The sequence below is a fragment of the Nicotiana tabacum genome, chromosome 11, assembly GCF_000715075.1.
Source record: "Nicotiana tabacum cultivar K326 chromosome 11, ASM71507v2, whole genome shotgun sequence".
NCBI lineage: Eukaryota > Viridiplantae > Streptophyta > Magnoliopsida > Solanales > Solanaceae > Nicotiana > Nicotiana tabacum.
The window spans coordinates 12292106-12306233 of record NC_134090.1 but is presented as its reverse complement, the minus strand read 5'-3'; the positions used below and the strand labels follow the sequence as shown (position 1 = coordinate 12306233).

Sequence of the window (14128 nt, the reverse complement as noted above, 5' to 3'; positions counted from 1 at the left end):
CGGTCGCTTAACTGTTTTTATTATTGGCTTAATTATCTTGATTTTACTAAATACGTTTTTATTGCATGATTTTACTACCGCTTTTTACTTATTGTTTACAATTATATGGACGAATTACGCGTACGTATATTCGTATTATATATTTTTTATAAGTACCAGGGATTGTGCCACGTGTACGTGTACACAATAAAATTGTCCATGTTATAGTTTTTATAAAAAAATATATATATTAAAAATAAAGTCAGGAACACCATCACCCTTTTTATTTAGAATGAACTGCACACCTCGAGTTATATGAAATTATTTTAACGTCCTCGAAGAAATCCCTTATTTTAAATATTCGCTCGAAATTGCGCGTACGCATAATTCGAATTGCTTTTATCGGTATAATCAGGTTACGCGAACGTATCCCTAATTACACCAAATATTCTTAATGGTATTATGAATTTTCACAAATTGTTTGTTATATCTACACATTTTATATGAGAATACTGAGAAATTCATATTTAAGGGATGTCTTTGAATTCTTTTAAAAGAATTTCACAATTTATTAAGTATTGCCCGTTGACTATAATTTCCGAGTATTAATTATGTTCATCCCAAGACTATTCAAATTCAAAGTAAAATAAGAACATGATTAATACTATTCTTCACAAATACAACATATACATATACCAAAGGATGAATGCCATATGAAACTCACAAAAATAATTTATGAAGGGAAGAAGTATTTTTTAACAATTTTTTATTTATTTTAATTAATGCAAATTCTACTTTTATTTACTATTGATATAAAGTGTTGCGATTTGTTCTTATACATATCACCTCATTCTCACATGCTTGTTTTGATCCAGAATTATAATTGCTCAGTTTATTTATAACGATAAATAATCAAATTGATGAGAAAAGAGTTATTATGCAAATTGATTCAATTCGAATTGTATTACATACAACATAGATGTACGCCTAAACATTCATAATATTCTTAACATCATGACGAGCTATACCAACTCACTTTACTCCTATGATTATACCTGTCATCACACCATATAATAACTTATACCAATCTAAACAAAATCATATTTGTTACAAGATATACTACTAATGTAACTTCTTAATATTTCCATTCTACTTTACATTTAGCTAATGGTATTATGGGATGTAATCAATGGCCCATTTTTATGCCTTACTCCCTGTTTTGACAATTCACATATACCTATACCCATGAGATTTCGGAATGGCTAACATTATTACAAAGCTTTATATGAATTTCAAAATAAGACAATTAACTCATAGCTATCAAATTGAATTCACTACTAGTTAACTAACATGAAACAAAAAAAAATGAAATTTAAACTAATGAACTTGGACAATTGGAAACAGAATTGCAATTCAGGCTTCATGGATTTGTCATGTTGAATCTCTTTTCAACATAAAATTCAAAAGATAAGTACCTGAAAATGAAGGTAGAAGAAGTAAATTTCAGCAGTAGCAGCAGTAACAAAATACTGGCAGAATATCAGTATTTTCCACAGATTTGAGCAATAACAAGACCCAAGAAACCCAGATTCACAAGAGTAAAGCTTCTTAAAGAACTTCAGATTTTAAAACCAAATAGTATCAGTACACAGACCCGGACAGATTCCAATAGAACAATAAGGTTTCGAATTTTTTCTTTTCTTTTCTATTTTTTTTTCTGTTTCAGTGTGTGTGCGAATACTTTCTTTTCTATTTCTTTTTCTAAAAGAGCTCCTAAACCATATTTTCTTCTCCTCTCAAAATCAGATTTTTCTTCTTAAAATCTTTCTGTTTTAAAATCTGCCTCTATCAGATTTTTTCTCTTTCAAAAAAATGTCTTCCCAAGCTCTCCTAAGCTCTCTCTCTCTGTCTGAAAACTGATCTCTAAATCAATCCCAATCCCCTCTATCTTATACAGGTCTGTCCCCCCCTTTTTAAGTGCTGCCCGGACCCCCTTCTTCTTTTAAAATCAGAAAATTCCATTAAAAATCTGCTTTTACTACTTTAAGTCCCATTAAGTGATCTTTTTCCTGATTTTCAACAGCCCATTACCCTTTGTTTCCCATTATCACACTAAATAATAGCCATTAACTTTCCACTTTCAGCCCACTACTATTATCACATTACCCTACTATTTCTATCCCAGAAATACCCTTGAAAATCCTACTGTAATTACAGTTTTTACTGCCCCAGACCAAAGACTGCCTAAATCTTAACAGACTTATCTGAATTAAACTGTTTAGCAGCTAAGAACCAATTCCTAAATCAAAACAAACATTTTGTCTTTTCAATGATAGCTTATTGATCCAACACCCAATGTCTAATAGCTAATGGACAAAACTAAATTCAGATTGAACACTGAACTTGTATACAAACGTATTAACAATACGCAGAACTTAACAGAACAAAAATCTGAATTGAAATTGAATTTAGCATAAGTGCAGGGGCATGGTCAGTATATTGACACTGCCTGAAACTTAATGTTAAGAAATCAACAGCATCTATTGAATTTCAAACAAAGCTGATTTAATTAACGAGTATTAGTCAAACTGATTATTTACAACAATTGTCAACAAACAACTGATAAACAGATTATTTCAAACAGCATTTTCAGAAACAAAATTCTATAATATAACTAATCGACGAACTTAATCGAGTCGATTACACACATTGTAATTAATCACAACCAACAGAAACAATTCACATTCGGATCAAGTAGATAGGTAGGAGGCAGAATCACGGAATTAAACAAAAATATGCAACATTACACAGGTTACTAAAACAAACATATAGAATACAAAAAGGAAATAGAAAAAACATACCTCTGAATCTTTAAATTTAACCGGACTCAAACACAACTTGGATTTGGACTTTTTGAAATCAAACAGACCTTAGTCGAAGTATTTTCAACTGAAAATACTTCGACTAAGGTCGATTAAACCTCAATCCTTCGTTTGAATTGAAAAAATTCCAAGATTGGAAAATTTTTAGGGTTTCAGAATTTGGATCTTAAATCCGAACATTTCCGGGCTGATTCTAAGGGAACCAAAGATGACACAAGGGTGAGGGGAGCCTAGGGGTCATTTGGTGTCATTTTAGAACAAGTCTGAGTTTGTTCTTGTTTGGTCCGAATCTTCAAAAGAAGATTTGAGAAGCTCGGAAGTGATTCGAGCCAAACAAGCAACAGATCCATACCTAGGGTGGTTAGGGGAAGTTATGGTGTCGATTTGGGGCGGTTAGGTTTAGATTTGAGTTTGGCTCGAATCTTCAAATGAAGATTCGAGAACCTTCAGGAAGATTCGAGCCAAGAGGCTAACATATTCGGATAGAGGGTGTTCAGGGGGTTCTGGGGTGTTAAGATGGTGACCGGCGGCGTTGATGCCGCCGGGTTTCAGGCGAAGGGGAATAGGGGCGGCTAGGGTTAGGAGTGGGGTTTGGGGACGATGATGAACAGTGAGAGGAGGGGGGGTGTTCAGTTCGGGGCCGGGGTAGGGGCTTGGGACTTATATAGGGGTGGGGTGGATTGATCTCATCCGTTGGATCAATTAAGATGCACGGTTAAGATCAATCCACTTATCAAAACGACATCGTTTGATTTAAGTTGGGGAAAGGGTCAACCCGGGGTTGAAATGGATCGGGTTTTGGGTGAGTTTTTAAGACCGTGGGATCAAGATGGATGAACGGTTCAGATCTAGTTGCCCTAAACGTCGTCGTTTTATTTATGCAGGGGCTGAACTGGACCGTTTGATTGCAATGAATCAACGGCCCAGATTAAAAATCCAGAAACGACGTCGTTTGAGTCCAGTATGGGACTGGTTGACATGGACCGGGTCCTTTGAGTATTTGGGCCTGATTTTTGTTTAAAAATTCTTGGCCCAGGTCCGTTTCTATCATTTCCCATTCTTTCATTTTCTAATTAAATTCCTAATTATTAAATTCCTAATTAAAATTATAAAAAATAAAATTACCCTTACAAAGATAAATTACCTATTAATACATAGACAACACATTAATCACACATTGAAATATTAAAACTAGAACAGACACATAATTTTGTGATTTTATTTTTTTATCTTTCAAATATATAATTAAATCCTATATGCATGCAACATGTATTTTATTTTAATTTTCATTTTATTATGACAAAGTAAACATTTACGGACATAAAACAAATATTTAACACCATGCAAATTCAAAAATTATACAGTAAAAGAAATTTATTTTATTTTTTTGATTTATTTTGGAGTAGTTTTCGTAAGGCAAAAATCACGTGCTCACATCCCTTACACCCCCTCGGGCGGGTAAAAAAGAAGTGTGACAGCTCTGGCGACTCTGCTGGGGACAAGAACCCAGAATCTCTGGTTCAGGGTTCAAAATTCGAGCTTGGAATAACTGTTATAGTTGACTTTTATTTATTATCTGATTTTTATGTATTTGAACCTAATGTGCTAAATGCTACTATTTACCGCTTTGATATTGCTTGAATTGTATATAAAACTGTTATGAAACCCTCTTCTCCCTGAGTCTTCTAAATCATCTGGGAAGTGTGCACTTCGTGTGACTTCTTTTCTGTTAGAGTCATATCCCAATTTTAGAATGAGGTTCGGACAAGTTGCAAAGCCGGTGAAGCTTCTATATTCCCGGTACGCTGCCCCCTCTCGGCTCGAGCTGTTCGCTCGAGTAAGCTAGGTCTAGAACAATACACCTAGGTTTTTAAACCTAGAATAACACAGCTTCATGCCGGATCCCTAGTAGGAACGTTTGTTTGCATCACGTGCATTTGACTTTGGGGACTCAATACAGGGGTTGGGTCCGTCTAGGACAGGTGTACCCAAATTAAAAAGACCATCCTGATGCATCTTACGTGCTACTTGCGCATCTGTTTGTTTCGGCTTGCATGTTGACCGGTTTTTAAAATAGGGAAAGAAAAAAAAAAGACAAAACAATCAAAAATAATAAATAGGAGTGAGAGGTAGGTATTTAGAAAATTCTGAAACTCTGCCAAAATTCTGAAAAAAGGTCATTTCAAAATGAGCCAAAATTTTCAAGTGCCATGTTTCCCTTGTTCCGTCAAAACTGACCGAATTACGTGGGTCTGATTCTCACCGGATGTGATCCAAGAATATTTTCATTTAATTCCTTCTTTAGAAGCATTTCCTTAAAAAATTCAAAAAAAAGAAGATTTTTAAACTCAACAAATAGTTTTTCCTTTTTTAGTCTTTCATACGAAAAAAATAAAATAAAAATAAAAAATAATAAAAGAATGAAAATCCAAAATACGTGTTTCCTTCATTTTGAAGTATTTTTCCAAAAACAACTCCAAAAAAAAAACAGAAACAAAAATCCAAAAATATTCTTTTCTTCTTTAGAAGTCTTTCTTTTGTAAATGTGCATAAATTATTATTTTTCTTAGAAATAAAGTCCAAAAAAATATTTTTGCTTTTCTTTAAAGGTAAACTCAGAAATCCAAAACATTTTCTTAAAAGTCTCTCTTTCGAAAATTAAGAGGCAACATCCAAAATCTAAAAATATTTTCTTTCTTCCTTAGAAAAGATAAAATAAATGAAAATTTAAACAAAATATTTTCCTTTTACTTTTGAAATTCCCAAAGTTCTAATCAATAGAAAAAGAATTTTTAGAAGTCTTTCTTTCAAAAAATAAAAGAAAAATAAAAAAAATCCAAAAAAAAATTCCTTATTCTTTTAAAGCATTTTTTTTAGAAAATTCCAAAATAAAAAAAAGGAATAAAAAATAATATGTTTTTCCTTTTCTTAAAGCTTTCATAGTCTGAGTTTTATAAAAGTAAACAAAAAAAAAGAGTTAGCTTATTTACTCCATTCTCAATCTTCCCGAACTACGCCAGTTTGATTCTCACTGGATGTGGGATACGTCGAGTCCAACTTCCCTTTTGCAAAATAGCCCAAAAACAAAAAAATTTTAGTTTTTGTCACAAATAAGCAGGGTGATGCCATTCATGTCTAAAATAAGCCGAATGTCCCCAAAAGGGCACTGGAAGACTGCTTTTGCAAGAACAACCACCTCTGGTCATTTTTTTTTATTTTTCGGCCGATTAGTAGGCACAACCTTAAAATCTTCTTCCCCGAAGTGCTGAAAGGCCGTATCTGCAAAACCGGGTTTTATTTTTAAGTAAAATTTTGAAAAAATGGTGTTACTCTTTTGGGTCAAAAAGAGTTATTAAATCACCTTAATAAATGTGCAGGATGAGCACAAATAAAATTGAACCCTTCACAGCCCTTAAAGAGATCCCCTTACAGCTCCGCATGTGGTGGAATGATCTAGGAAAAGGCAGTAGAGAAACTGTGGTAAAGGTTCTGGGAGGCCTCGTCGGACTGTTGAACATCGAGCCAAGGTTGGACATAATTGAAGCTTTAGTACCTTTTTGGGACCCAACTCGCAATGTGTTCTGTTTCTCTGACTTTAAGCTCACACCCACGCTGGAGGAAGTTGCGGGTTATGTGGGCCTTAATGGAAACCTTAGAAGTCGATATCCAGTGTCACCAAGACCGGTATCTCCCCACAGATTTCTGGATCTGCTGAGTATTAGTCGGGATATCCAGGATGGAAGTTTATTTGAAGGTTATTGCACTCTCCGGTTCTTGTATCAACGTTATGGTAACCCCCGAGGTTTTGAAGAGCTGAACACTGGTCTGACCCATGCCGGGAATAAAGACAAATGGGAGGCAAGGCGGGGTTTGGCTTTTATAGTAGCATTCTTAGGTGTTGTAGTCTGCCCACAAAAAGATGGTAATATAGAGGTAGGTCTAGTAGGAATGATCGATGTTGCAATCAAGAAAGCCAACGACACTGTGATTCCCCCGATCTTATCTGAAATCTACCGAGCCTTGACTATCTGTCAGGAAGGGGGAAAGTTCTTCCAAGGCTGTAATCTGTTACTACAATTATGGATGCATGAAGATCTTTGCCACCGGGTTGGGTATATGAATTACGGTATAACCGATTTGAGTTGCATTGAATAATTTGAAAGTCCAGTAGTGGGTATTGAATTCCCTGAGGGGACTGAAGCTTGGCTTGCACATTTGAGATCCTTGACTGCCGATAAAATTGAGTGAGCATTCGGATGGCTTCCTGTCACCGAAGCAATATACATGTCAGCTGAAGCATGTTATCTCCTCCTAATAGGCATTCGGAGCATCCAGCCGTATGCTCCCCACAGGGTTTTGCGCCAATTAGGAAGATTTCAAACCGTTTCCCATGACGAAGATTTGAGTAAACATGTCATTGAATTGGGCCCAAAAGCCGTATTTCCAGAAGGGAGAATTCGCCAGGTGTGGAATGAATGTAGATTTCTTGAACCTAAGACCATGGTGCGAGATCTAGCTAGAGGTGAAGTGGACCCTAAGTACATTGTTTGGTTCGGTAAAAGATTTCAGATTCCTGAGAGACCTGCTAAGAGAGCCCACGTTCAACAATTTACTAGCGACTCGCAAGAGCAGTGGGGCTGGTTAGCAAAAGAAGAAAGCTACAGGGCTAAAATAAGCCAGTTGGAAAGGCAAGTCATGGACCTTCAGTTTGAAAATGGTTTGCAAGTTGCCGTAGATGAGGTAGAAAAGAAAAACCTAACTCAAGAAAATGAAGCCCTCAAAGCTCAAATCTGGAAGATGAAAATAGCTGCTAGAAACTAGGAAAGAAGCCGAGCAGATGAAAGGTTTATAAGTAGTCTGAAAAAGAAAGCCCTTGAGTGTCAAGATGACCTAGAAAAGTCTGAGGCCAATCTAGCAAAAGCCCGGGCTCAATTAGCGGAAAATGCAAAAGGTCAGACACAGTTTGTGCAACAAATAAAGAGAAAATATGAAGGGACAATCACCACCCTGAGAAGAAAGGTAACTACTCTTGAGAATGAGGCAGCTAAGCAGGCTAAAGATTTCAAAGCTGACAGGGAACACTGTTATGATTTGATGGCTCAAATGGAAGAAGATACAACAATTGCAAAATCAACACCTTCACGACTCTCAAGTGTTAGAAGCCAGGAATCAGCAGGTCGGGCGTCTACTTCAGGAAAAGGGTAGAATCCGAGAGAGGGTTAGAGCCACTGCCGACTACATTGTCATGAAATGCCAAGCATGTGAGGACATGACTCGAACCAATTTCTTCGCTGCAGTGATGACATTTGTCCACCAGATAATGAGTGATTTGGAGCGACTTCAAGGGGATCTCGCATATAGGCCCGTGGTGAGACCGAATGATGTCCCACGGGCCCCAGGAGTCGAAGCCTTAATGTATTCCTAATTTTTCATTTGTCGAGTCTGTATTTTGGTTTATTTTGAGTCTGTTCACAGTTCCAAGAAAATGAGTAGTTTGAAGTCTTTTGTAATAAAAAAGTTTAGGAGTTTTTATTAATGAAAATCGAAAATTCCCAAAAAAAAATTCTTTATTTTTCGCATTTATTTTCTTGAACTACGTAATGATCTGATTCATGCAGCGTCGTGATACGTAGGCAATCCTCATCGGATCCGATCATGATTTTGTAAATAACTCCAAGAAGAAAGGGATGTGAAAAGAAAGACCCAGAAGAAAAACCCCAAATGGAAAAAAAGAGAGCCGAAGAAAAATCAAAGGAAAAATGAGAAAAAGAGTGAGAAAAGAGATAAAAAAAAGTGGAAGATTGGAAGTGGAAGAAGAGAAAATCGGGGAAAATAAGTAAAGTCGGGATGAAACATGCAACTGTTGCGATACACGTAGAAACACATTTGACTGTATACGTGCATCACACCCCAAAATGCAATTACCTATGTGTTATTTGCTTCAAACTGACCGGTTTGTTGTCTACTGTTAAGTCCAGGTTTTATAGAAAGGTAGTTGGTTTTGTGGTAGTCTGGCTTCGCATCCATACTTCATGAGGTCGAAGGGAAGCATTGAAATGTCTTCAGAAATGACTCTGCCAACAGTTCCTATTACGGATGAGAGTCCGATCTCGGGCATCCCAACTTCAGAATTGGTAGCTGCCAAGGAAAACAGGTTACTACGTCTCCGCATGATGGAAATGTGGGACGCCTGGGCAAACAGAAGAGAACCACCAAGTGTAATCCCCGGATTTCCCGAGCTTTTTCCCAGGGCAAGTGGGACCTCCAACATCCCCATAAACTATCCAAATACCCCACTAGGATACCCTACTATTTTCGCCAACTTTGTGGGTCCCCTTCTGAGGCTCGCCCCCAGGTGTTAGATTCAGGTGCAACTTCGAATAACTTTACTGCTCCGCTTTGCTCGGCTACGGCACAACCTACACTGCCCAGGCCCAGCTTTGACCCATCATCCTTCACCTTCCAAACACCATCTTTCCCGCTGGAACCTACACAGTTTCCCACCTATACTTACTCCCAACCACCCCGGTATGAGTTCACCGTAGGGCAAGAGAAAGCCACCAAAACCCCTGAGCAAGAAGAGATTGCGAAGAAGATGAGGAGTATGAAACAGAGTCTCAAAAGCATACAAGGCTTGAGTGGACAGAAAAGTGTATCCTATGCCGACTTATGTATGTTCCCTCATGTGCATCTGTCATTGGGATTCAAAACCCCAAAATTTGAGAAGTATGATGGACACGGTGATCCTATTGCTCATCTCAAGAGATATTACAACCAGCTGCGAGGAGCCGGTGGGAAGGAAGAACTCATCATGGCCTATTTCGGAGAAAGTCAAGTTGGCATCGCATCTGAGTGGTACATGGACCAAGATATGTCCCGCTGGCACATCTGGGATGACCTTGCTAGAGATTTCGTCAGGCAGTTCCAGTATAACATTGATATTTCCCCAGATAGGAACTCATTGACAAACTTGAAGAAGAAATCCTCGGAAAGCTTCCGAGAGTACGCAGTTAAATGGTGTGAATAGGCCTCTAGGGTAAAACCTCCGATGGATGAGATTGAAATGGTCATAGTTTTCCTCCAAGCTCAGGAAGCTGACTACTTCCAAAATATGATGTCCGCAATGGGTAAACCGTTCGCTGAAGCCATCAAGATTAGCGAAATGGTTGAAAATGGTTTGAAAACGGGTCGAATTCTAAGCCAATTCTCCATCAGAGCTACCTCCCAAGCTATTCAGGGTGGGTCTGGAGGAGTAGCAAAGGGCAAGAAAAAGGAAGAAACATCCATGGCAGCGTCGGGTGCAAGAAAACACCGTACTCCCAGATCCCTTTTCTCAGAAAGGACCCCACAACACTATTACCCTCACCAAGATGTAAGATATGCTCCTCAGCCATACACAGTCATGAATTCTCAACCTTATGTCCGACCACAACAACAAGCCAACCAGAACCAAGCTTCATTCTCTAGAAACCAGACTCCATACCAAAACCACTACAACCCCCAGCCTCCACAAAACAATTTCCACCCTCGTGAACCACCCAAGAGGCCAAATTTTACACCAATTATCAAAACCTACTCCAGCCTATTACCAAATCTTGTTCAAATGGGTCCGCTATATCCTGTTCCTCAAACCAGGCAAAACCTAGCATCACCAGCTTACAGAGTCGGTACCCGATGCGCCTATCACTCAGGGGCAGAAGGGCACGATACAGATGATTGCTGGACTCTGAAGAGAGCCATGGAGAACTTGATAGGACAAAAGAAGATAGTGTTAAGGGATGAAAATATTCCCAATGTGACTAACAACCCACTGTCGGCCCATAACAACGGGCCAGTAATTGGAATAATTTGTGAGGACAAGGAATTCGACCTAGCATTGAAGGCCATCATTGCCATCACTGATGTAAAAAAGAAACCAAAAGCTGCCCTGAAGAAAGACAAAGGGGAGAAAAAGAACAAAACCACCCCTCCAAAGTCAGAGAAGAAAGTTAAAGTTGAAACTGGGGCAACGCCTCCCGAAGATGTTGTTCTCTATGTCCCTCGAGGCCACAAAGAAAAATAGATGACTTTGAGTCCTCCTAGGAGATTCGAACTGAATAAGACAACCCAAATGTATGTGCCCAAGGGAGTTTATGTGATGTGGAGACCAATTAATCCACCAAGGCTGAGTGAGCCCATGGTTATTGGCCGCGCATCACAAAAGCCCATGACGGATCCTACCGCTGTGCCTTGGAACTACAACAAATCAGTGGTGACTTACAAAGGCAAAGAAATCTCGGGAGAAGTTCAAGAAAATAACCCGGCTGAAAAGTATTTCAATTCGGAAGAGGTGAACAATGCCACTAGAAAGCGCTTCCCATCTAAGAAGCCCGTGAGTGCCGAAGAAGCGGAGGCCTTCTTTCGAAAGATGAAAATGGCGGATTATGAGGTGATCGACCAGCTTCGAGAATTTCCCGCACAAGTCTCCTTGTTATCTCTATTGATGAACTCCACCGAACATAAAAAGGTATTGATCAAGACCCTTAATGAAGCATATGTGCCTGTTGAGACTTCTATAGAGCAGTTGGAGAGAATGGCCAAAATATTTTTCGCAATCAACCAGATCTCCTTTAGTAAAAATGACTTGCCCCCAGAAGGGGCCGCTCATAACAAAGCCCTTTCACCTGACAGTCAAATGCGAAGGGTACTACGTGAAAAAAGTTATGTTGGACGGAGGCTCTGGGGTAGACATTTTCCCACTCTCAACTCTGCAGCGTATGGAAATCGGTACCGAAATAATCCGACCCAACAACATTTGTGTACGTGCCTTCGATGGTATCAAAAGGGACACAATTGGAGAGATTTATCTGATTCTGACCATCGGCCCAATAGACTTTGAAATAACCTTCCAGGTTCTGGACATGGACACATCCTACAACTTTCTTTTGGGGAGGCCGTGGATCCATACAGCGGGGGTTGTACCCTCTACTCTTTACCAGATGGTGAAGTTCGAGCACGAGGATCAAGAGATTGTGGTCCACGGGGAAGATGAGCAATTAATTTATCGGGACCCATCAGTCCCATGTCTTGAAGCAAGGAGGGGAGCGAGCACATAGTCTATCAGGCCTTTGAAATCGTGGTCGCTGATCAGTGCGAAGAAGGAAAACCTTGCCCTCAACCCTTCCTTTCTAATGCATCAATAATGGTGGCCAAAGAAATGATCAGGCACGGCTACAAACCTAGGAAAGGGCTTGGGAAATCGTTGCAAGGAATAGCTGAACCTATCACCCTGACCGCCAGTGAAAAGTTCTTTGGTGTAGGGATCTGACCTACTTTAGCTGATGTAAAATGGGCAGATGATAGAAAGAATGATGGTTGGGCCTTGCCTCAGCTGGTGCCACATCTGTACAGAAAATTTGTCAAGCCTAAATACAATGAGGAAATGGAAGATAAGGCCTTTACGACCGAAGAAATCGAAGAAATCTGTGGGACCCTGAGGAAGATACTATATGAAGCCCACATGGTTCAACTAGGGGAAGGCTCAAGCACCGCTGAGGTGCTGTATATGGGACCTAATGCCAAACTACAGAATTGGAAGGCCATGCCATTCCCAATCAGGCGGGAGTCCCGGTAGACCTGTCCTGCCACTTTTTCTGCATCACGAGTTATTCCAGGGTGTAACTCGGATGTTTTCTTTAGTTTCCTATCTTTTAATTTCCAATGTAAACCCTGTTATCTTCAAATTCAATGAAATGAAATCAATATTTCATCGTTCATCTTTCTTTATTCTTTCTAATTCGGTTATTTTTCTCTTTTATTTCTTCTTTCAGTTCTAATAATGCGGCTTTAAATAACATGACATGCTTGAGGACTTCATGCCCAGATTCAAACACGATGTCTAACTATGAAATAATGAACCAAGAACCGGAATACGATGAAGAAGAGGCTTTTAGGGAAATAAATCGATAATTGAAGCAATTTCAGAATAAACCTAAGCCGAACTTAAATGATACCGAGCCGGTCAATTTGGGTAGTTCTGAAGAAATTAGGGAAACCAAGATAAGCATTCACACAGATGGAAAAACCCGGGATGCATTAATCCAACTCCTTTTTGAGTTCAAAGATGTGTTTACTTGGTCATATGACGACATGCCAGGATTAAGTATTGATTTGGTGGTTCATAAGTTGCCGACTTACCCCGACTACCCCCCTGTCTAGCAAAATCAAAGAAAGTTTAAAACTGACATCAGTGACAAGATCAAAGAAGAAGTCACGAAACATCTGAAAGTGGGGGTGATCCGAGTAGTTCGGTATACCACATGGCTAGCTAATGTAGTTCCAGTGCCAAAGAAATACAGGAAGACCCGGGTGTGTGTGGATTACAGAGATTTAAACAAAGCAAGTCCCAAAGATAAATTCCCTTTGCCAAACATCCACATCCTTGTTGATAACTGCGCCAAACATGAGATACAGTCCTTCGTGGATTGTTACGCAGGATATCACCAGGTGTTGATGGATGAAGAAGATGTAGAAAAGACAGCTTTTACCACACCTTGGGGTACATACTATTACAGAGTCATGCCATTTGGTCTGAAGATCGCCGGGGCAACCTACATGAGGGCCATAACTGCCATTTTCCATGATATGATGCACCAAGAGATAGAGGTATACGTGGACGATGTAATCATCAAATTCAAAACTCAGGATGACCATGTTCGGGACTTGAGAAAATTCTTTGAGCGGCTACGCAAATATGATTTGAAGCTAAACCCTAACAAGTGCACATTTAGAGTCCCATCTGGCAAACTCTTGGGTTTCGTAGTCAGACGAAGGGGAATTGAGTTAGACCCAACAAAGATAAATTCCATTCGGGATTTTCCTCCTTCGAAAACCAAGAAGGATGTTATGAGTTTGTTGGGTAGATTGAACTACATCAGCCGGTTTATTACCCAGTTGACCTCCACGTGTGAACCCATATTCAAGTTGTTAAAGAAAGATGCGGCGATCAAATGGACAAACGAGTGCCAAGAAGCTTTCGATAAAATCAAGGAATATCTGTCAAATCCACTAGTGTTGGTCCCACCTGAGCCAGAGAGGCCTCTGTTCCTATATCTGACCGTCTTGGAAAATTCTTTTGGCTTGTCCTCGGGCAACATGATATGACCGGAAAGAGAGAGCATGCCATTTACTATTTGAGCAAGAAGTTTACCAGTTATGAAGCCAAGTACACTTTACTGGAAAAAACTTGTTGCGCTTTAACTTGGGTCGCTCAGAAGCTGAGGCATTAT

At 39.2% G+C, this 14128-nt stretch overlaps 1 protein-coding gene across 1 annotated transcript; it reads left to right on the top strand.

Moving 5' to 3' along the window:
• Window positions 1-9909: 9909 nt before the first annotated feature.
• LOC142165737 (uncharacterized) lies at window positions 9910-12474 on the top strand. The gene is made up of 3 exons (XM_075224101.1): window positions 9910-10764; window positions 10987-11584; window positions 12197-12474. Exons 1-3 carry the CDS (start codon window positions 9910-9912, stop codon window positions 12472-12474), a joined length of 1731 nt encoding a protein of 576 aa, XP_075080202.1.
• The last annotated feature ends 1654 nt before the right edge of the window (window positions 12475-14128 follow it).

Excerpts from the sequence above, each read along its gene's own strand:
- LOC142165737 (XM_075224101.1), top strand. The coding sequence starts at position 9,910 with ATGGATGAGATTGAAATGGTCATAGTTTTCCTCCAAGCTCAGGAAGCT. Across the intron at positions 10,765-10,986 it reads CCATCATTGCCATCACTGAT|GGAGTTTATGTGATGTGGAG; the intron begins GTAAAAAAGAAA and ends TATGTGCCCAAG. Across the intron at positions 11,585-12,196 it reads TGTTGGACGGAGGCTCTGGG|ATGATAGAAAGAATGATGGT; the intron begins GTAGACATTTTC and ends TAAAATGGGCAG.